Source organism: Meleagris gallopavo, chromosome 3, assembly GCF_905368555.1.
Source record: "Meleagris gallopavo chromosome 3, MGAL_WU_HG_1.1, whole genome shotgun sequence".
Lineage (NCBI taxonomy): Eukaryota > Metazoa > Chordata > Aves > Galliformes > Phasianidae > Meleagris > Meleagris gallopavo.
Genome location: NC_139406.1, coordinates 73,208,225 through 73,233,380, shown reverse-complemented (window position 1 = coordinate 73,233,380; position 25,156 = coordinate 73,208,225). Strand labels below are relative to the sequence as shown.

General features: G+C 37.0%; 1 protein-coding gene across 6 annotated transcripts in view; it reads right to left on the bottom strand.

Annotated features, from left to right (window-relative positions):
* The window catches only part of VPS13B (vacuolar protein sorting 13 homolog B), a 411,892-nt gene that overhangs the window by 323,535 nt on the left and 63,201 nt on the right, over positions 1 to 25,156 (bottom strand). For all 6 annotated transcript variants that reach the window (XM_010709173.4, XM_010709170.4, XM_019614165.3 and 3 more), the window contains exons 15-17: positions 22,300 to 22,494; positions 20,822 to 20,946; positions 3,336 to 3,520 (exon numbers count right to left, since the gene is read on the bottom strand). In XM_010709173.4, the coding sequence (XP_010707475.2) occupies positions 3,336 to 3,520; positions 20,822 to 20,946; positions 22,300 to 22,494 (505 nt within the window). The remainder of the gene's footprint in view (positions 1 to 3,335; positions 3,521 to 20,821; positions 20,947 to 22,299; positions 22,495 to 25,156) is intronic.

Below are 25,156 nucleotides of genomic sequence, written 5' to 3'. Positions count from 1 at the left end.
AGGCTTGCTGGCAGTCTCTGGATCATTAAAAATAAGACGACAAACTAAATATGCCCCTTCTTTTTGAGAGTAAAGTCATGTCTGGTTGCTGTTTCTTTTTATTCACTTCTTCTGGGGGAATAAGAACCTCAAGAAAGACAAAGCTGCTTGTCCTACTACTTGTGACTGAAACTAACGGATGGTTTTTTGAAGTTGGAAAATGTAAAGGCAGAATATAATTTGGGCAACACTAATCATGAAACACAGATTATGATTCTTGTAGCAGTAAAATGAAAGCAATGAAAGTATAATGAAAGCAAGTCCAAGAAAAAGATCCCCTGGGAAATAGAAATAGAAGAAAGTGACGATTCTCAATTTTCCTGCAGGAAATAAAGTATACTACCAATACACTGAAATAAAACCAAGAAAAGTCAAGGAAGAAATAAGAAAAAACTATAGAAGAAAACAGAGGAAAGATGCTTATTTTTTGTGTAAACTTGATTTAAAAATCAACTGATCCACAAGATCACAAGAATGGAAAGCCATTAACTTCAAGTACGTTTCTACTATTGTGCAAGGCTGAAAAATGAATTGTGAACAGATGGAAAACAGTTAATACCACTGATGAAAAGGTCATCTCTGTGAAACGTTAGGGCATGTGACAGAAGCTTATCCTCACACTGACAAAGATGCTCAAACCAATAGTGGCAGAAAGGAGACCCCAAATAATCCACTGCCCAGCTACTCCTAGACCCACCACAGGAGCCATCAGTCCATTAAAAGCCCATCTGCACTTAAAAGCCTAGAGGAACCCACTGGTGCTGTCTGCATGAGTGTTCTAAATGCCCATGATCTGTACAGGTAGCCATACACACATGCACGTGTACTCTATCACCTGGCATTATCAATAATAATTTGTCTACACCATCTTTGAAACTGTCTGTCAAACATGCTGTGAAATTCTGCCTTAGCCTCCTCTCCAGCACGCTATCCAAACTTTGTTATTTCAACCACTTTCAATGGAAATACACGTAAAGACCCAGATGTAGGGTTTCAACAGCTCTCCAACCCTCTCCAACTTTTTTGTAGCCCCTCTAAAACAGGGAGCCGCCAAACCAGGTGCTGACTGCAGGTTCAGCCTCACCACAAAAGGAACTATCAGTAATCCTTGAGATGGATTTCTGATCACCAAAAATGAGGCAAAACCTAAATCTTACCTCTAAAAGGAGGACAGAAATAAAAATCAGTCAGATATTTAACATCAATTCAAGACTAGAATGCTGAGAAAAATAATAAATCACTATAAGGTTACGGATGTTATGTATATAAAAATGAGAAGAGGAACTGTGATGAGTAACTGGATACTACGGAAAGATTGAGTACCTAGTCAAAGGCTTTAACTACAGTACAAATAGGAAATAAGTTCAAAATTCAATCATTGTTTTGTGTTGGAGAAGCTGAGATGAATGTTAGTATATCAGTACCAGTGATTAATACCTGTGCCTTTTTTAATATTTTTTAAAAATCCCAATATGTTCTTTTTTGCTATGCTACTTTCCTAGTTATTAAAAAACCCAGCAAAAAAAAATTCAAGTTCCCCATATAATTATAGACACCTACACGTATATAGATGCTAGCATTAAAGTCTATGCAATCCGCCTTTAAGAATAAGCACAATTTACAAAGCATGATCTTAATTTTTTTCCAAATGCATTCCAGCAAAATGTTGTAGACTTACAGAATGAAACAAGCTGAAGGTTAGGGCAAATTGGCAGACAAATCATTTCACTGCTTTGAATTCAAAACTCTTTTCATCTACTTAATGTGAATTGGAACTACAGACGCATATAATTTATTAGGACAAGCACTAAGCCACAATAAGAGAAGATCAAAACAAGTTTAGCATACTGCTCGTTCACTTTATGTACTTAAAATTTGTGATCCAGATTTCTAATAAATGAATTTGCAGAATAGCATAGTTGTATTACAGTTCTGCAAACTGAAGGACAGAAACCATACTAAATGATAGAACAAGTTACTTCAAATCTGCAAACCCTAAGGCCACCTAATTGATCATATGATATGTTTTCACATCTGTCTGGAGTGTAGATTCTAAACCTACTACCTTCAGAAGTAATGGTACTTGAAAGTAAAACCCCACAATCTCATCCTTTGGTGACTACATGGAAACAAGGAATGAAAAGAATCAATGAGACTTTTCAGAAAGTAGAAAAACTAAACATTTCTTAATAAAAGTCCTTATTCAGTTATTCCAAGAGTTGCACAAAAATTTGGGCGATATCATATCAGAGATGACATCTAAATACAAGAGCCTTTCCCAGTTTTCAAAGATGAAACTCAATCTCTTCATTAGTATCCTCCTGGCTCCATTTTTAAATCCTTTACTTCTAGTACCAGCAGATAATCTTGGATAAAGTCTTAAACAGTATTTAAATTAATACCCCAACTTTAATGAAATAGCTTTGCACACAGGACAAGAGAAAGAAGGACAGGAAAAGCAAATCTTTTGTTTTCCTAACTTTAGCCATAACAAATAAATTCATTCAGGGAAACAAGCGAGAAGAGAGAAATATAAGCCCATATTCAATACACTGAGAAAATACCAATACTACAGTGACCACAATTAGCAAAATATCAAATGCAGTCATCTGAAGAAGTCCCAGTTTATTTACGAGCTAACTAATGCAGACCTAGATTCATTAAAACAGTTATGCATATACAATGTATGCAGGTGATAGTCTCGGCATTTTATCAGTAAGGACAATTTCTTCCTGAAATCCCTGGATGTTTTCCAAAAGAATGACAGGTAGCAAATTTCATTATTTACATCATCACCTCTGAGACTCGTATGTCTTCAGCTGTTTCGCAACAGAAACATTTATTTGTGGAACTAGATGAAAAACATATGCAGACCTTTAAAAAAGATCAACTTGTATTCACCACTGATTAATAAAGCCCTTAATAATCCAGTATTTTTTATTTTATCCAACAGCTTCACCTCAAAATGATCTTTAGTTACAACATTATACCATATAAGGTAGAAAGGGTGGATGTTTCAGATGAGGGAATTATGGAAAAATTATCGTGTATGGGAAAATTAAATGTATCCAGAATTTGGTGCCAAGGAGTGAAGCTCAGTGGCTTAGCTTACATCCTGGATTCTAAGCATTAGCTATAAATACTCATATACACACAAAAAACATTCTGTATGTTAACTACTTTACATAAAAACCTGGATTTAAAGGATATAGTTGCATGCACATTTGCTAAGAGTTCTCCATACCATAATCAAGATATTAATCTGACATACTTAACTAAAAGCATCACATATTTACCTGAAGACTGGAAAACTTCATTCAGTAAAGCTTCATTTACCACCACAGAACTGACATTTCCAACAGGATGACACCAGCTCTGATAAATAGTTTGGAGCAGAAGGGTTTGAGCTCTAGTTGCTTGAATTGTCAAATTTGGAAGTTCAAATATGCATTCTGTTAGTGGGACGTGAGCTCGCTTGGTCCTGTTTAAAATATTGAGAGAAAAAAATCATTAGTTTGATTAGCAGAAGAATAACAATTCAAAAGCTGAATTACAGAATAGCAGACTATGAGCAATTAAACCTATAGAGACAGTAATGTGACTATTAAAACTCCATCTCGAAAGAGCTTTTTCTACTTATAATGAAATTCACTCAAGATAGGAGTTCTGTTAAATACTTTAACTTTACATCGTCCTGTAAAACATGAGATAAAAAATACTATTTTTACTCTAATTAACTCCTGGTTTTAACATACTGAAATAAAAGCACATCAGCAAAATAGAAGGTATTCAAAATCATGCAAATTACTAAAAAAATCTGTTTGAAATTTTATTGGAAGTAAGTTTATTTCAAAGCTTACTATGAATCAGTAAACGAAATATTTCTAGTGGTACAAAAATCATATAGACAAGAATCAACCTACACAGTCAAAAATTACACAATTAAGTACAGAACAAAAATCCACGTTTACCTCCATATTCCATAGTTAGCTGACATACTGGACTCACTGAAAGTTTCTAAATAGGTACTAATATTTTTAAATCCTTTTAAATTTATAATCTAGTTGGGGGCTTCAGGGCACATGGAGAGTACGTCAAGCTAAAATAACATTCTGTTTGGAAATAAATTCTTCTGTAACAGCATAGCCCAGTACCAACAGGAGGACTCTTAACTACATAGAAGTAAGTTACCTTTTCTTCCTAATAATTACATTATCTGAAATTATGCAGTAGATTTCCTACATTCAAAAATTACAATGGTTCACAGAATCACAGAATGGTCAGGGTTGGAAGGGACCTCAAGGATCATGAATCTCCAACCCCCCTGCCACAGGCAGGGCCATCAACCTCCACATTTAATACAAGAGCAGGCTGCCCAGGGTCCCATCCAGTCTGGTCTTGAACACCTCCAGGGATGGGGCATCCACAGCCTCTCTGGGCAGCCTGTTCCAGCACCTCACCACTCTCTCTGTAAAGAACTTCCCTCTGACATCCAACCTAAATCTCCCCTCCCTCAACTTAAAACCATTTCCCCTTGTCCTGCAGTTACCTACCCTTTCAAAGAGTTGATTCCCCTCCTGTTTGTAGGCTTCCTTTAGGTACTGAAAGGCTGCAATGAGGTCACCGCACAGCCTTCTTTTCTCCAGACTGAACAAGCCCAGCTCCCTCAACCTGTCTTTGTAGGGAAGGTGCTCCAGTCCCCAGTCATCTTTGTGACCCTCCTCTGGACCCTCTCCAACAGCTCCCTGTCCTTCTTGTACTGGGGGCTCCAGACCTGGACACAGTACTCCAGATGGGGCCTCACAAGGGCAGAGGAAAGAGGGGGACATTCACCTCCCTGTCCCTGCTGGCCACCCCTCTTCTGATGGAGCCCAGGATCTCATTTGTTTTCCGAGCTGCAAGGTCACATTGCTGGCTCATGTTAAGTTTTTCATCTATCAAGACCCCCAGTTCCTTCCCTGCAGGGCAGCTCTCAAGGACTGCTCCTTCCAGTCTGTATGGATGCCTGGGATTCCTCTGGCCCAAGTGCAAAACCTTGCAATTTGCCATGTTGAACCTCATTAGATTCACATACATGGTTCTTCACTTCCACTCTGGGATCCATTCCTGAAGCACATTTACAACACTATTATCTTTGTTCTAACAACCTCCTGCTCCAACACTGAGATCTACTCTTTTGATTTGAGCATTATTTTCTCTACCATCCCCAAAATATAATATACAACATACAGATGAGCTTATCTGTACCTATCTGTATTATAAGAGTCTCCTTTTAAATATTCTGGGTGTACTTTTTAGAGCTCTTCAAAGTGTATTAGATATAACTTAAAGTAATGGAAAACATCTCATAAGAGGAAAGGCCAAGAGAACTGGGCTAGCTCAGCATTGGAGAAGAGGGAGTTCAGGGAGACCTCATGAGTGTCCATAAACACCTGAAGGGAACATTTCAAGAGGGCATGTGAGGGCTCCTTCCAGTGGTGCCCAGTGCCAGGACAGGAGGCAGTGAGCACCAACTGGAGCACAGGGACTCCCTCTGAGCACCAGGCAGCGCTGCTGTGCTGTGCGGTGCCGGAGCACTGGCACAGGTTGCCCAGAAACTGTGGGGTCTCCTCCTTGGGGATGTTCAGAAGCTGCCTGGCTATGGGCCTGGGCCCCCTGCTCTGAGTGTCCCTGCTGGAACAAGAGTGTGCCTGATGGCACAGAGGGCTCTGCCAGTCTCAGCCATCCTGGGGTTCTGTGTTTATCTCCACCATCAAGTAAGTAATTTAGACACTAAACATTGAAAGCAGGAAAAACATGCTAGGAGAACAGTGATGACGTGATTGTGATCTGTTTGATTTTGGTGTTCTTTTTCATATTAGCCTTAATATTCCTTATGAATTCACATTTGCCATCTACTCTTTCAGCCCTCCAAGACATTCTCAATGTATCAAATGCATAATTACACATTTTAAGCCCATGCTAATCAGACAGACGATGCAACCTACAGACATTTATGTGAAATACTTTAAGAACCAGGAAATTGTAAAGTTGGGGTGGTTTTTTTTGGCAGAGAATACCTGCTTATAAGCAGATCAACCATAAGACCCAGAATCTCTCCAGGTCTTGTACCTAACACGATGGTTATTAATATCAGAATATATGGCTATGTTTTTGTACTTTTTTTTTTTCCTTCAGTGACAAAAGATAGTAGACAATCACTGGTAATTGGAGACTGCAGGATGCCCCATGAACTCAGAAGCAGGCAAGTGAAAATACTGTTCCTTATGCTCAAACTCTAGAATCTCTAGCAGACTGAAGGGCCAAAAATTCTGGCAATAGAGATTTCCTTGCACATTCTACCCCCAATCAGGAGAGTGACACTTCACCAAGTGAAGGAAACTGAGTACTCTATACAAACCTTTGAAGCCAACTGTTCACTGTTATATTCTTGCAATCGTTCGAAAGAAACATTCTGAATATTAAAAGCCATGAGAGGGATAATTATTATTCATTAAAGTTTTCTTATGAACTGTGCTATCTACAAATTATTGAGGAAGAAAAGAAGGAAAAAGCACAGCAGCAGAACTGCCTCTGAGTTAGAATTCATTTGAAGCTGAAGATGACTGTGCTGTGGCTTCAAGTGCCACTTCCAGAAAAAATCATGGATGAAAAAAATCTTGTGATTGTATGGGAGAAGTCAGATGTGTGTGGTATTAAGAATTTCATTTAGAAAAAAAAGGTTTGGTAGAACTCTTTGAAATGAACTATCAGTCTTTGAAATTCAGAACTCCCATATTTTGTATCTGCCTTTTAATTTGACAGCCCTAAGGATTCTCCTAGAGAACCCAAGCAGATCATATGCTTTCTGTGATAACTGCTCTAATAAGTGCAGCACGTACATCAAAGGAGTACACAATATCCACAACACGCTAGTTAAAAAACAAGAACTACTCAGCAAGACTTAATAGGAGACAAAAGCTGAAAATAATACGAGTAAAGTCAAGTAAGTATGGAAAGATGCTGCTGCCTGGTTTAAAAAATAATAAAAAAAATAAAAAGAATCACTTTGATCCAGACAACGGAAGGAAACTTACAACATAGTGTACTCTGAAACACTGAGATTAGCTTCCATGGAACACAACTGGCCAAAAAAAAAAAAAAAAAAACAACCACCACCCACTTCAGCTGCTCAGATACATGCATAAATCCCAGTATAAATGCCCTGCAGCTTTTTAGTCACTAAAAGAAAAAGCCATGAAGAACACAGGCAAGTATTACTAAACTCACGGGCTTCAGAAAGCTATGACAATAGCAGCATACCATGCAACAGTGGAACAGATTTCACTTTAAAAGTTTGACTATTCATTTCATAGCTACTGTACTGAGTTATATGAAATATAGAAGTTTCTCATAAAATATTCCCTAAGGATAACTACAGTGTATGGAATTTCTTTTAAACAATATGCAAAATTCTAAGCTTTTTGTACTTTGACAATCCCAGAGGAATGAAATGCACTGTTCCTTTTCAGATAACTTGGGAGGAATAGGAAGCTGAAGAAAATAAATCCTTTTTTATAGAAAAAAATAAAGGCCATAAAGGTGTGGGGAGGGGAAATGTATTGTACCATGTGTGCAGCAAATGTTACTTAAAGGAAATTTTAACTAGACCTGGCTAGTGATGAAAGTGCATGTATAATTCAGGATTTATTATGATAGTTTTGAAACACAAATAATGCATTTAAAAGAACTTAACATACAAGTCTGCTACCAGACTGCACCTGTTAATACAGAAAATCCATCATTAATAAGGTACTGACCTATATTTAACCATACTTTATGACTCAAGAGATATATTCAAGCAATGAGTGAAAATACAACTATAATTTTTTTTTTCCAGTAAACTAAACCGGCATTTCAATACTCTATCATTAAATTTGTATTAAGCAACTGAGCACAACTTCTCATCAAAACTCATTGCCATATTAAAACAGTTATGACACATAGCTGGATTCTAAAGCCACTACTTAAAGTGCACTGTAAAATTGTAACAATAGAAATAACTATTTCTCAGATCTTTACACTCAAGAGTTAAGATGCAGTTCTGAACTTATGTTCATTTAACTGAACAGGTTAAAAAACTAACAATTCTAACACCCTTCTCCAGGGGAAAATAAATCCTAATGTAACTAGCGGGATAGACTACTCATTAAAGCTAAACTTGGACAAATTCCAGAATAAATTTAAGGAAATATGAACAAGCAAGTCTTGCTATGTAGTGGCATGGAGTGAAAATGAATCTGTCCTAATTAAATGATATTTAAATACACTTTGTTAAATACACTTTGGTTGTACTCAGTTTGCTGACAAACTGTAATACAGACTTGCTGAAATATTTGGATGAATCTGGAATACCATTAAAGAAAACAGTTTTCTTCACTGTTTTTGAACAAAAACATGAATTGGTCCTTATCTGCCATGCATAGACACCAATATAACCAATGAATGTTAAGTTCACAGGTCTGCTATGAAATATTTTCAGTTTGTAGACTTTAGGAACAGCAACTCATGCCTTTAAAATCAACACCTCCAAATGATTGAAAGAATACAGCGGTGAACAGCTGGCTCCAAAGGTTTATATAGAGTCCCCAATTGCAGAGCTGGAACCTGCAAAATGTTCCCAAAAATTTAATTTTTCTTATTACTCATATCCTGTACGGTAAAAAACTATTAGTTCATTTTTTCCAAAATAACAAAGCCAGTAACCTGCTACTAGAACCCAGCAACTGGGCCTCAAAAGAACCTGAATGTAACTTAAGCACCTTAATAATTTCAGTCAGCATTTGTACACCTTTTCTCCTAGGCAAGTAGAAAATGTATGTTAGCTTTATATTTGACAGGAAAAAAGCTTCACCTACACTCATGCATCAAATCCATGTTTCTACCTATTCTGATCCTTCATATCAAGAAAATGACAATTTTGATCCTTTTACTTAACATCACTGAAGCAACTCTTATTGAGGAAAGCAAACACTGCCAAACCCTTTGAAGACAGCACTCAGGTAGAAAAGGGAAAGGAATTAACCACTACAGTTTTAAACTGTTTCTTCTTTAAATACAAAACTACTATCACCGTTACAAAAAAAAAAGCACAAAAAAACCCAGCAATATGATAAAACCACATACACTACCGATACTTTTAGTCTTAAGACAACCATATATAGTTAATTGTGCAAGAGGTGAGACAGCTGCTGTTTCCTTTTGTATCTTATGTGTAGAAAGTATGGCTAGTAGTACAATTCATTACAAGGAAGAAAACAACTACATTAGAAATTTAACTTTTACAAAAAAATGAATAAACACATTTCTGCAAACTTCAAATACAGCGGTAGAAGGGAACAATACATTTCTAAGCTGACTGTTGTCTACTTTTTTGGGGGGGTCTTAGCATCACTTTTGGAATTGAAATTGACAGTGATGAAAAAACCTTTGCCAGTGTTAATTCATATATGAACTTCAGAAAGGCAGAGATTTCCTTGAAACAACTGTGAAAATTAAAAAAAGCAGGCTAAGTGCAAACTTTTTATCTTAGAAAGTGATCAGAGAATTTGCATTCTCAGTTCTCATTACAGCGAGACTATGAACAGAACAATAAAATTCAGCCCTGTACAGCAAAGCAAAAACAAATGGACTATTAGAAGAACAAAAAAAAAATGATTACTAATATCAAATACTTAAGAAGAAAGAAATTTTGCAAAAAAAATCATTTTGAAGCAAAGAAGCAAGAATTTGGACATGCATATTAGGAACTCGAAACTTTGGTTATTTTTATTCCTTTGATGTTTTTCTGTTACAGGTGGGCACTAAAAATTATGATCATAAGAATAACATTACTTGTTTGTGAAGCAATAAGGAATTGAGTAGCAGTGACCTCAGTGGGATGGTTACTTTATGGTCCATGAGACACCAAGAGAAAACACTGAAGGCTGCAAGAAAGAACAAAGTCCCCAAAAGTGAGGATAGTGTACTTTTAATTTAGCTAGGCTCGAATACAGTCACATTAAGCATCAGATGAATACTTCTATCCACTGGATTAAACATTTAAGATAGATGGCAAGAAAGCAGTCTACCTCCACTACAAGTTCAATCATTGGCTAACAACAGGCCTCAAAATGCACAAAATCTGATCTAAAACTGCATTGATACCAACAAGGGATAACCCAAAAAAGGGCCGGGCGTTTAGTCTTTTATCTATGGACAAACAAAGAACCAACTATGAGAAACAGTATCTTCTGAATTTCCCAGGATGTCTGAGGGAAAACCAGAAAACAAGGGATAAGAAACTCTCCTCTCCACAGACTGTGATCAATGACTACTTTGAATTTTTTAATTATTATTATTTATTTATTTTTTACATTTTATGTATCTATTCAGCCTTTACTTCTCCAAGAAGTCTGCCACTTTTCAGTTGAATCAAGGAATTTTACTGTCATTTATGGAAATCAAAGGGATTTTAAAAAGAGGGGATGGAATGAATATGGCATGATTTAGTTGCATTATGTCGAAAGAGATCCAAATAAAAGTACCATGAGAAATTTGGTACTCATAACTGAGATTAAAAAACCAACATGGAAAAAAAAAAAACATGAAAAAAATGGAAAGAAGCAAGAACACTTCCAACATGGAACAAGTGGATTTATGAAGGTGGTACAGAGGGGATCGTCCTAGAAGCAAAGCATTTTTACATCAACTACTTAAGCTACACCTGGTCTCTTCTCAGGAAAACTACTTGCTGCTAAAATACAGAAGATACGGATATGGAAATCTGCTAGAACTTAGAGATGCTTTAGCTGGAGATGCAAATAACGAAGACCATCAGATCCACCAAACGAAATCACGTAGAAGTTAAAAGTGCTATTATCAATAAACCTCTAAACAGCAAAGTTATGTAACTGCTAAGAGAAAGAACAAAATTACTTTTTTTGCAGCTTCTGTAAAGCAAGCATCATTGCTTTAGATACTACAATGTAACCAAATCTCAGAACCCATGGGGGCGGAACAGAGTTTTGGAAACTGCTTTCCCATAAAGTAGTGAGTGCACTGTCCAGACACACCACCTCTCCCCCTTCCTCTCCCCTCTTCCTCCCATTTCCCCCTCCACACACTCCCAGAAACAGCAGCAACAGCCATTAAATCAATCCTCTAAATCTGCCACATAGAGCCATTTGGTTGTCATTAGCAGGTAAAACAGGGAGCCAGGAGGGCTCAGAAACACTTTGGGTGCTCAGTGAGGAAAGCTGCCACAACAATCGCTTGCAGGACACGATGGCATAAAACAAGAGCTGGATGCAAGAACTGCTGCCATATGACAAGGAGACATGCCTAAACTGCTGTTATCAGAAAAGCAAGAACCACAATGGGCAGCCCTGAGAACAGCAAAGACTTCCATCTTCCTTTCATGCTGCCAGAAGCAAAAGCAGTTACTCTCAAAGAAACCAAGTGCTCCAATCTGAGGGAAATTCACTCAACCACTTCAGCACCTAATAACATAGGCAATTACAGGTATTTTTTTTAGTACCGAATTACCAGGAGCACAAATAAGGATTTTTTCTTTAATAGAGATTTTTATTCAATATGATCATTTAAAACTGCATTCATTTTTTTTTTCTTAAGTTACTGTCACATTATCCTCTCTATTTGTAGGGAAGCTGCAAGAGAAGGGAGTTCAAATGCAAATCAGTTATCTCTAATAAGTTTATTTCATAATGTACAGGTATTTCATCTTAGTCCATTCCAGGCAGGCAACAATTTTCAAGTTTCAACTCAAATCAGTATACAACCGTTGTCTTACTCTTTAGAAATTACAGTACATTTGAGTATCGCAGATACATTATTTAATAGAAACAGTTCCAAATACTCCCCACAGTTCATGGGGCCTATGTATGGTGAGGACCACCCCATTTGCCAGAGCACAGCTATTCAGAGACCCTACCCTGCAAAATGAAAACATCAAAAAAAACTTGAGTCCAAAGCTCTATTTTATGAGGAAGAAGAGTTGCTGCCCCATAAATCTGACTTCTCTCCAAAGCACACAGATGTAAAGATGTCTCAAAAATGCAGTCATGGAGAACAGAGGCTTTTTCTTTCCATCTGAATACATCTCCTTCGGTTAACCAGTCTTGTAAGCTAGGAACAGTGGCTTGTAAGAGATAACAGAAGGAGGAACGTAAGGAGAAAGAAGGATTGAAAATAAAATAGACTTCTTTTGCAGAGCCAGGAAAAGCTTTGAGCAGGAGCAGATCTAACGACTTCTGTCTCATGAAAAATTCTCTTTGTAACTCAGCATTCTTGTAATCCTTTTATAAACGCTAAGAGAAAAATCACAGAAGACCACAGAAGTATACAAGGAATTTGATTTGGATTTATCTTCCCCTCCCACATATCACACTACAAGAGTTTCAGTACTTCATTATTCCTGTAAAAATCTTTTTTCTTTATATCCAGTCTGAATCTCCCCTCTTTTAGTTTTGAAACTGTTTCCCCTCATCCCATCACAAGAGACTCTACTAAAGAGTCCTCTTTGTTTTTACAGTCCCCCTTTTGACACTGTGAAAGACTGCTATCAGGTCTCCCCATAGCCTTCTCTTCTCAAGGCTGAACAGTCCCAGCTGCCTCAACCTGTTCTCACAGGGGAAGCCTGACTTCAGTTCTTCTTTGTTTCTTCCTTTTTTGTCCAAAATGTCCTCCAAAATTCTCAAAAAGAAAAAAAAAGCCTCAGAAATCAGAAGCCCATGATGCTTGTAATATCAAAAGCTAATGAAAGTCAGACAATGTGTACCAAACATACAGGTCTAGCGGAGATACAAACTAGCTTGTGTTCAACACAGTACCTGTTCCTCAGTATGTACAGAGAGATTATTTCAGCATACTTTCAAAGGTGTTGCTGAACATGCACATAAATTAAGCCTTTATATTTGGTTCACGTGTTGCTTTGACTGAAGATAAAGACAGCTTTTTTTTTTAAATATAATATTTTCAAGTCCACAATTACTTGGTCACCACTTGTGATGGTTATCAAATTCATCTGAGCTTGTCACATTCACATGCTTACAAAAATAAGTGTATAAAGACTAGAGAGTTTCTGGTACTTCACTCTAGGTGGAAATGAGGGCTATCAATCTGAGGCCAGATCTACAGAGGCAAAGGATATGCTGTGGTATACAATTCCATACTATTTCAACAACATAATTCTATAGGGAACTATAAGCCTTAATGCTTGTAAAGTCAACTTATTTTCTTGCAATTACAGAGTTGAACAGCTAAAAAATTTTACAACAATGCTTTTATTCCTATCAATTCCCATGACATTTTCATTTAAAAAGAAAGTTGTAAAGGAAAAAAATGGAAGGGAAAAGAGCAACTGTAACACTAAGGTACACTTCTTCCAAAATTGATATAACAACCATGACAACAGCTGTGCTCTCTTAATTTCAGGATGCAAGTTCTGAGCAGGCTACATCTTTACTAGACAACTAAACAAGGTCAAGTGCAAGCATCAGTAACAGACTGTGACTGTAAATACCAACTACACTTTCTCAAACAATGTTTAAGCAATGCTGAAGAGACCAAGCATGCCAAAAGCTCACTTGCAGAATGCTGGTTACTGGCATGTTTTTTTTTAGTAACATAGATGCAACCTCAGGTAACATTTCTCTTCAAGATTCAATGATAGAATTAAAGGACAACAAAAATATAAGGCACCAACTGCAGGCAAAATTCTGGAGAGAGAAAGAAAAACAAACACTGTGTGAAGAATTGCCACCAGTGGATCTCCAGAGGCCAGAGTTTACACAGGTAAAGATTCAAAGTAAGAATCCTAACCAGTTTTCTACATTTGGTGGTAATACTAAGAGAAACAGAAAATGCATCTAGCAAAAAAGATGCATGTCTTTGGGATTCCAATTTTCTTTAGCATTAATTAAAAATGACAGCACTTTAGCATTACAACAAAGTTTCACTTATTTCTTGCCAGTCTCAACTAAAGCAAGAAACAGCTTTGAACCTGAAAATCCTACACATTTTAAATGTTCCATTTACTTGTCCTTAGCAAACGTCTGCAAACACTGATGGCAACTAAAACCAGGATAATGTATTCACCATGTGCAACCACTTTCCCTGAGCAGATACTAGTTAATACGTTTAATTTATTTTCACTGAAGAGTCTTGACGATTAATTAACCTAAGTAATTACAATAGAAACAGTACAGATGACCACCCCTTGCAGTCAACTTTGCTGGTTTTCCTCTTGATGGAGAATACTGAAAAAATACAACTGCTTCCAATTTACATTGATTAAAAAGTGAACTTTTAACAGATTTGCTGAATGCTGCCTGCCACATCTGCTGAGAAGCGGTAACATTAGATCTGGACTTAATTAAAAAACTATACTAGAAGTTTCCAACTGAAGTTAATTTGTAATCACAGTAATCAAGCTACAAGTCATGTACACAGAACGCAAAACCCCTCATGGGCAGAAGGTCCTTCCTGGTAACTGATAACTATTCCTTCCAGAAGACCACAGCTGAGAAGTGCTACGAAACACTCTTGATGAGCCTTGATAAACATTAATATCAACACGAATTTAAAAAAATATTTTGCAGAAGTTCCTTACGCGTCTTCATTCTTATATGCAAGCATTGCCTACTTAATTTTTATTATAAAGATATGTTAAACTGTGCTTTCAATGAAAGATCATTCTCACCCTATAGCAGTGTTCACGATTTACTGTGATATACTGACATACCTGCTCCTCCAACAACAATGTACAGCCATAGTGAAAATCACAACCAAAGTAAAGTCTGATTTGGCATTTTGATTTGATGCATTTTCTAGGCAATGGCATAGAAGTAACAATACTGAAGTAATCCAGTATACTCCCTAGACTGATTGTTCCCATCTGAGGCAATTATATCTCTTCAGGTACCGAGTCTGTATTCATCAGTTCCTGCACAGTTCATATCACTGACATATCTCAACAGCTCAAGTAGGTTTTCACACATCCTAACTCTAACTCACATTACACTGATGTGGCTGAAACATTCTGCTGTCCCATACACTGATGGCATCTGTTCAGGCATGCAATCTCAGATACGCTCTGTTTCGAAGGATACTCTGAATTTTCATCTGGCAGTTACATCCAATTACTGACATAACTAATAGTCACAAGTGAATGCTACAAAATGAGTTTCATGTGTTTTCAACCTGTTTCTGCTTCTGACTCAGGAACCAAGCATACCCCTCAACTGCCCATGTGAAACACAATCCACATTCAACCAAAACTGACATTAGTTTTGATTTACTGTGACTAGTCAATAAACCAGGCTGCCAAATTCAAGACTCAAGTGTCAATTTATTGGAGAACTTCCTTGATTTATGATCTAACATGCACACTCTTTGGAAATGTCTGTGTTTCTTGCCAGAGTCCACTTGTCTCATACTAGCGTACCATTGCACATAACTGCATGACAGCTGCATTTCACAAGCTCACAAATCTACCTCCATTTTTAGTTGTAAGCAGCACTACTTCACTGAACTACCCTGAAAATATGTTTCAGTCACAACGGTAACAGAGTTCACTTCACTCCCCCATTACCTACTTTTAATCCTCTCTCTTCAGCACACAGCAAATCCTAAAACATCCCACTGTTGTGACAGTAGCACCTTGCTAGTAAAGGACATAATTTCCTTGCAAACCAACAACCTCTAATTGTTCAAGAAACTGGATCTTCAAACTCCATGTTTGTGAATCAACATGAATTGGTCTCGTTCTGTGGTATCATTAAAACCACACAGGGTTATCAAGACGACCCAGATGAGTGGGTACACGTCATAACTTCTCCTTACTGGATAGGAGCATGAGTAAAATGATGAATTATGCCAAAGTATGGCATATCACTACATGGCTTTGATTAAGCTAGGGATGTTTAACTTGTAAGGGATGATGGAGGAAAACAGAACTAAAGCTGCAAAAGGATAAAAAAGTATTTTTACACTGTTACTTTTACAATAACTAAAGTTTTAGCAGAAATCTACAAAGTAGTAGTGCAAGGTCTTCAGAACCCTCACCTATTTTCTAATATTAATTTTAAAGTTATGAATGTTAATAAAAGTTACAAAGTTATAAAAGTTAAGATGTAATTATGTGTACAAATCCACCTGGCATTTACGTGGCCACAAAATAGAAACAAAAGCTAGAAAGTCAGGTAAGAAACCTGAAAATGCCACAGGCTGCTGGCAATGCGTGTTTCTCAATATCATTGTATAATAGTTAGCCAAAAGGAGGTTGTGACCTAGCATGCCAATCTAATATACAGGTAACAGATCGTAGAGACAAAGTAAATATTTACCTTTACAGTTATTTCTTCACTGTAACATGCCCCTTAGTGCAATATCTAAACATTCCTTGAACACCTCCAGATAGAATGACTCCACCTTCCAAGACAGCCCATTCCAGCACCTGACCACTCTTTCAGAGAAGTTGTTCTTAATATCCAACCTGAATCTCTCCTGGTGCAACTTGAGACTGTTCCCTCTAGGCCAACGCTCATCTTGCCACAACCTCCCTTCAGGCAATTGTAAAGATCAATGAGGTCCCCCCTCAGGCCTCTCTTCTCCAGACTGAACAATCGCAGCTTGCTCAGCCACTCCTCATAGGACTTGTGCTCCAGACCTTTCACTAGTTTTGTTGCCCTTCTGTGGACATGTTCCAGGGCCTCAACATTTCTCTTTTAATGAGGGTCCCAAAACCAAGCACAGTACTCGAGATGCAGCCTCACCAGTGCTGAGTACAGAGGGATGATTATTACTTCCTTGCTCCTGCTGGCAACACTATTTCTTATACAAAGCCAGGATGTCATAGGCCTTCTTGGCCACTTGGATACACTGCTGGCTCATGTTTGACTCAGCATCAACCAACACCACCAGGTTCATTTCTTCCAAACAGTCTTTCAGCTACTTTGCCCCAAAGCTGTAGCATTGCCTGGGGTTGTCGTGGCCAAAGTGCAGGACCTGGCAGTTGGTCCTGTTGAAATTCATCACATTGGCCTCCGCCCAGCAACCCACAACTCTCTGTAGAATTTTCCTACCCCCAGGGAGAGTGACACTTCTTCCCAGCTCAGTGTCATCTTCAAGCTTATTGAGGGTGCACTCAATGCCCTCATCTGGGTCATCAATAAGAATACTGAACCAGACAGGCCCCAATACAGACCGCTGGGGAATACCACTATTTACCAGCTGGATTTAACTCCATTCACCACCACTTTCTGGGCCCAGCCATCCAGCCAGTTCTTTACCCAGCAAAGAGAGTACCTGTTTAAGCTACAGACTGCCATCTTCTCCAGAAGAACACTGCGGGAAATAGTGTCAAAGCCTTCGCTGAATTCTAGGTAGACTATGTCAACAGCCCTCAGCCACCAGGTGGGTCACTCAGTCAAAGGAGATCAGGTAGGTCAAGCACGACCTGACTTGTGAACCCATGCTGACTAGGCCTGATCCACCAGTTGTCTCACACATTCCATGTGATCTCATTCAGCATCATCTCAATGATTCCTTTCAGGATGTTCTGGTATCAAGAACATTCAATAACTGCTCTGTATTCTGTGATCATTAAAGTATAGACCAGAAAATCCCAGATACTAATTTACACAGCAGCAACTCAACTTGTTCAAGAATACTTCATTCACGCTCAAATTTAACATTACCAGACATCACACAAGTCCATGCTGGTGTTCCCTGTAGACAGCAAGCCAGCAATTATTGCTGTGATCTCAAAATAAGAAGGAAGAAACTATCAAACCCTGAAAATGAACTACTGCACTAATTAACTGAATAGAAAGGATGCAGAGATAGAAAACATCGTGCCCAATTACATCCTTATTCCACTAGGTTTCAGAAAAATCAAAAGCTGTGATTCTGTCACAGGTGGAGAACATTGAGATTTCCCAGAAATTGATAATGGAAGACAACAGTCTAGAGCACTTGTCAAAGGAAGGGAGTAAAGATAGGCAAGAAAAAAAAATATCAATAAAATGAACACAATCACACTAATTTCAGGCTCATAAAACATAGATGACATTTCCAAAATTCCAGACATTGGAAAAAATAAAGATGAGACTCAATCTATACTCTTTAACTCTTCAATATTCTGCAGAAGTACAATGAAGTGGTATTTTATAAACAATAGAGGGTTCTTAAAACTGAACTGCCTACCCTGAGTTCTCTCATCTATTACCACAACAATTATAACCAAAAGAAAAAAAATATCTAACTCCTCTCAAGATTTCTGTTTGGCCATAAAGATTCTTGTCATCCATTCTGGGCTTTAAACCTTTTTCTGCTAATTCTCAGTTGTTTTTAGACATCCTCCTGAAAGCTTTGAAAGCTGCTTTACAGTCTGGCATGCAACACTACATAAAGGAGCTGTAAAATATTGACATTAACATAGTATTTTGCATCTTGTTATACTTGACAGAAATACAATACCAGATGTTGTTATTTAAATAAAAACATAAGTATACAACAATTTAAAAGATGTCAAAGACTTAGTTAACTAGTAAGCTTAAATCAATTTAATTTACCAGAAGAATGTGTATTAACTGAAATTAAAGCAGACATCAATCTAGTAAGTAAAATGAAACAGTATTTTTGCTACCTTAATGGTAATTTAAAGGAATTTATTGGAAATTTTGTTAAAATATGCTAGTGATGTTTATCAGCTGAAGTTTTCAAAATAAATATTACAACAATATTTAATATATAGTATATTTTGAAATAATTATATTGAAACTAGAAAATAACGCTATTCTACTGATTTATGTCAGAAATAAAGTTGAGATTTTCACTGCTAACTCAAAACATACCACCTGAGGGATTCCATAACAGTTCATAAAATGTCTTTGTTTTTAAACGTATGGTCTGTGGTATATATTTTCTACCAAGAAATAGAAGAACACATGTAGCATCAGATGTGTGTACTTTAAGAAACTCTGGAATGTGAAATCTAAAAATCCAAATAAAACAGGTGGCATAATTTGGGGGGGGTGGGAAGAAGGAAAATGAATTTAAGTTTAATGACATTACCAGGTTATCCTACCAGACTAATTCTCACTCACTGCATGACTTCAATGAAGCTCTCAGTCCTCGTGCTGATTTCGATTTAGTTCAAGTGCTATTTGATGTATTTCATCTGGAGTTTTATTCACTTCAAACTACACTTCATTTAACCTGGCTGCTGCTGTACTTATTTGTTTTTCTACTTTATTACCCGCAAATTGGTGTTGCTTAGTTTAAATAAATTGTTGGAATAAGTTACTGTTATACTTTTTTTTTTCCACGCTGCTAATAAATAAATAACCTTTAGAAAGATATCATGTCACACAAAGTGAGAAAGTACTATCAAAATTCTTTTAAAATACATCCCTTCTGGTCTCACAAAAATCTCAATAAAATTTGAGTTGCTATTTTTAAGGCAGCACCAATCCCCCACCCCTCAAAACTACTGCTTGTTTTTATTTTTCCATATTATTAGTCTACCTGTTATTAGTCTACTATAGTCTATTTTCCAGCTGGGCACACATCATAATACAAGGGTGAGGGGGAGGCAGAGAAAGACAGACAAAGCACATGAAAGGGAACGTGATAACCAGCATGCAGCAGCACATGTGCGAGAGTGCAAGAAACCAACCACAAATGTCCAAGAACAGCAACAGCAGGCAAATGCAAAAGAGCACAAATGCACTCATGAGAAAGCACTAAGATTCAAATACCACCAACTTGTCAGATTTTTCAACCATTTTTAAGCTCTAAAATAATCACGTTGCACAACTATCCGTGAGATCTTACAACATACTAAATAAATCTAAATTTGTTTTAAAACAGTAATGTATTTCCACTGTTACCTAAGTATCACAAACCTGAGCTCAATATTAAACGTCAAGTTATGTCAGGAAAGGTTGTCAATTCTACCAGAGTCCTAACATACTCTAATTAGTAAGTGCTGATTACTGGTTATCCTGGTTATTTTAAGCAGTGTCACAACAAAACAGCAGTTCATCTGAAACGCTTAGTATTGTTTTGGGCTACTGATGGAAAATATGAGAAAGTCAATTAAGCTGCTACCACCTGCTGGTATTCAGATTGTGCTAAAAAAGTCCTTTATTTGAGATGGTACCACTGCTTGCAAGAGAAAACTAAGTGTATTCTGTATGTAGAACTAAGAATGAATCCAGTACTGTATTTTTCCCCCCTTTCAAATAGTCTAATAAACTTTCACAAACAAATCACAACGAATTAACTACAGAACACCACGTACGAAGTTTTGACACTTTATCCTGTTTACCTGTTATTATATGCAGGATTCCTTACAAGGATTTAGTCATTAGAAAAAGTATTAGAGGTTGCTATTAAAAAAACTTTGTCATAGCCAAAACGTATTCATTAAACTATTTTCAAGAAAACACAATTATTAAAAATTATGATTGTAAATGTCCATGTATAAGTTCATTTACTACAGAGTTTGCATAGTATCTTCTTCCATCCATCCAAACAAGGATCTGAAATTCTGATTAACAGCTATCCTTACAAAGAGATCTACTAACAATAACAGTCTTCACAGTAGAATATGATAAAAGAGACAAAGAGACAAAGTCTTTACGGAACTATATATATCTGAAGCTTGGCATTTTTAAACTATTTAAGTAACATATTCATATTTATAATAAATATACTGTACATGCTTCATGCTCACCAATACTTGGGAAACTTCATCAGTTTGCCATAAAGAGCAGTACTGAAAGAGGGAATAACAGGAACAGGGAAGCTGTACAATCCTCTACTGTCCAAAGAGGTCAATGCTGCTTGAAAACCAAATACCTGAAAACAAATGCAGCTGATCAAAGTGTATACCATTATGATTTGATCATTTTCAGATTACTTCCATGTACATAATACATTGAATATTTTATAATTACTTGCATTTAAAAAAAGATATTTACATATTTCCTTTTTGCCAAAGACCAAGAATTACTCAAAAACAGTTAAAATACATGATTCTGTATCTTTTAAGTCTGCAAATTGCACATCATCTTTCATTCAAACATTTTTCCTTATTGTAACAGCATTAGCTAGAAAAGTGGTATTTAGGAAATGAGATGATACGTTCCAAAGTTTTTTTTCTTGATGAAGACAACCTCTACGATTTTCCCCTGTTCAGTATGAAAAAGAGACAGCTGTAACTCTCAAAATTATACTCCACCTCTTGAAAAAGCTGATCAAACAGCTGCTAAAACTCTTGAAAAGAAAAAGTCCTCCAACAAAAAACAAATAGATGACTTACATATTGCTGTCCCAATCACTTTACATATGACAGGAGTAAAGACATCAGTCAGAAAACTGAAACCTTGCCATATAACTCTGGAACAGTGTTTTTCATGCAGGCAGTAAGAATTTCACTGTTTAAATTTTTATTTAAGATATCAGCGCACAAGTGAATGGATAACTGAAAAATGTTAGCAATCAGTAGTAAATATTAACATTTTAGTAGCACTCAAAAGTCTTTCAGATTGCCTGAGAGAAAAGCTCATCGGAAGAGGATGTGAGGCCTAACTTAAAACTTGTTTGAGATTTCAGTTTTCAATTCTATTAAAATCTCAGCAGATGGCAACTGAATAATTTCACAGCTTCTTAGATTTCTCTCAGTCTAGCAATAACTTTTATAATGGATTTTTAACTGAGAACATTCAAAGTGCTTTCCTCTTACAATGAAAAGATCTGAAGTTGTATGGCAAGAGTCTTTGCATATCTCATTGTAAAGGTTTTGCTGTAACCATACAATGAAAAAGCAATGTTTCTGCCTAATAACATCACACAAGTTGCTACATATAATTGTAATCTATATATTCTGCAACTGTAATCTTTAAATTGGAGAAATGTTTCCTCCAATTATTTTAACTCAATACTGCCACAAGAACCTTGGAGTTAGTTTGCAATGTTATAATTCCATTGGAATTAGAAGCAATGTTGCTTCAGATGAAGTTCTGTGTTGGTGTTACAGAACATTTGGCTCCACTCAGAATTAGCGATCCCAAATAACAACATTCTGCAAGATGCATTTATTTGGCATATCCTGAAAATGCTCTCCATGGAAACTTAATGTTACCACTAAGGATTATCCACACTTGTTTTAACTTTTTCTCAGCATCCTGCAGTAAGAAAGACTTCTTTTACCTTCAGATAGCAGTGTGAATAACAGTAATGAAGAAGGTTATCGGATGGCTGGCTGAGGCTGCTGACCGTATTTACCAGTTGCTCAGCATACATTGGTACAGAGTGTTCCACGTTAATTTTATCCACCAGTATTCTGACAGAAGGTAAAGGCCGTAGGGGCTGGAAGCTTGTAGCACTCAGCAATCCACTGAAGTTCTGTGGGAGGGGAAAAAACATGCAACTATTACACTCGAGTTGTATTGCTTTAACATTCTTAACATCTCTTTCTCTCAAACTAGACACACTCAAAAAAACAAATCCACATGTAATAAACTGATTATCACAGCCTTACGTTCAAAATAATACACATTCTTAAGCAATTTCAATTTAAGTAACTTCTGTGGTAGGAGTTCACAGTTCACATATAATGTTTTCATCCAGAATTGTACTGCATATGAGTACCCAAGTGTTGGCAAGTAGGCACCTGCAAAGGGGGCCTCTATGAGGACAGGCCAGTTCCAGCCAACACCACCACAGCCCCATCACAGGGTGCAGCTGAATCCAGCAGACAAACTGGTGATGCCTCTGTGGAAACGCATCTAAGAGAGGGCAAAAAGACCACACAAGCTGAGATGTAGGAGAAAATTAGTGAGAAACAACAGCATAAGTAGCAAGGTCAGCAAAGGAGGAGAGGGAGAAGGTGCTCAAGATGTCAGAAGTTCCCTTACAGTACTTGGAAGAGACCATGCCGGAGAAGGTATTACCACTGCAACCCACAGAGAAGCCAACATCAGAGCAGATTTTTCCTCAAGGAGTGTAGCCTGTGGATTGGGCTCACAATGGAGCAGGATGAAAGTGTGAGGAAGCAGGAGCAGCAGAAACGATCTGCTACAAACTAAGCACAACCCCCTTTCCTCAAGGAAGATAGATAAGAGGCAGATAAATCAAGAATGAAGCAGTGAAATTGAGGCTGGGAGAAAGGGGGAATGGGAGCTGGTTTCTCACTATCCAGATCCATTTTAAATGGCAATAAACTAATTCTCCCAAAGCTGAGTCATGTTTTCCTTGTAATGGCAACTGGTAAGCTACCTTCCCATCTTTATCTGTCCCTTCCTATGGAGGAGGAGGAGTAAGAGATCACTTGTGTGGGCAGCTGGCCAAGGCCAACCCAACACAAGAATAAACAAAGTCAAGATTTTATTCTAGAAAATATTTACTTTTTATCACTCCGAAGCACTATCATCATACTAAACTCATATTCATCTAACCTTTACACAATTATAAATTACATATTTGCAATCATGCCAGATGTCTCAGCAAAAAAAAAAGCTATTCCCAAAAAATAAGAAATGCAATTTCTTATATCTGCCTATATTTCGTCATAGTATCGATTAAAACAGAAATACATCTAGTACAAAACAGACATGGAAAGAACAGAATGAGATCTCAAAGGGCTACCAAAAAGAAAAGGAGAGATAGAGCATATGAGCCCTCTTTTGGGAGAGACCATCATAACTGGCATGTTCAGCCTGGAGAAAGACAAAGGGAGATCCTGCTACTATACACAGCTATCTGCTGGGAGGGGGCAGAAGATGGAGACAGACTTTTATCTGAGGTGTACTGTGAGAGGAGACGTAACAGACACAATGTGAAACAGTTAACTTCAAAGAGGTACGTGCAAAAGCTTTTTGGGCAATCTCCATCCCTGGAGTACACTTGACTGGACAAACTCTGGAGCAACCTGCTTTAATTGGACTTCTTTTAAGCAATACATTAAACACAGAATTGCTCTCCGGAGGCCTCTAGAAATCCAAAGTACTCTATCAATTCAATAGTTTTTATTGAACTTGTATCAAAATAGGATGTTAACTTTATCAGTTTCAGTCTAAAATTTGAAATTACTGTTATTTTAAGCACACTAGGCTTCACTCAGGAAATGTAATTTGAAATTTCCAAGTAAAAATAATCAAGAAATTCACTTGAATTACACATACAATCTTCGACGTACAAGTTAGTTTACCCACAATCAGCAGTATCTACTTACTTTACCAACATAATTTAAAACAATTGTACCTTCCATAATGTAACAGTGTTCAAATCATTCTCTGAAGAAAAAAGTAACACTTCCAACAATATTCACCTTTTTCAAATGTAAATACTTTATAAACACTCATCAGGTCACTCCCACAAAACTGTGCATTCTGCAGGTGTTATCTCCACCTCAGGCAAAATAATTCTGTTATTTTGGAAGTCAACTTGTATATCAATTACTGAATGTTTAGCATAGCTAAACTCTTCACAAATAGTCCAACTCCCATTGCTGTGATTGGAACAAAAGATATTGAGAACTGCCGTAAAATACATCCCACTGGAAAAAAAAATCATTACTCTCAAGTACAAAGAATACGTAGTTAGGAGTCACTTGGGGGGAAAAACTCATTGGAAGCATTTAGTATCAGACAAAAATTCCTAGAAATTGAACTCAATAAAGAATACATTTTCTTCTCTTCTAGTTATTTCTTATTCATAAAATACCTTCCCATTTCTGCAGCAGGAGGTAAACATAACTAAATCTTCACTACAAAACAATGCTTTGTCCCTATAATATGTTGTGTACAAAAGAAGTCCCGTGGGAATAAAAATACTATGGGATTTTTTTTTCCTGAAATTATACTACATATTTCCAAAAGATAAAAACAAATTCCAGCCGTTAGCTAACAGCATTTCTGGCTCTTTCTGAGCCAACTGCTTCGCAAAAATCTTAATTGTGTTTTTTTTGTGAGAATATTTTCTTATTAGTGTTGTTGTTTTGAATACACTTGTGATATAAAAGAGTTCAGTTGAAAGGGACTTTGCAAGATCATTCAGTTCAATTGTG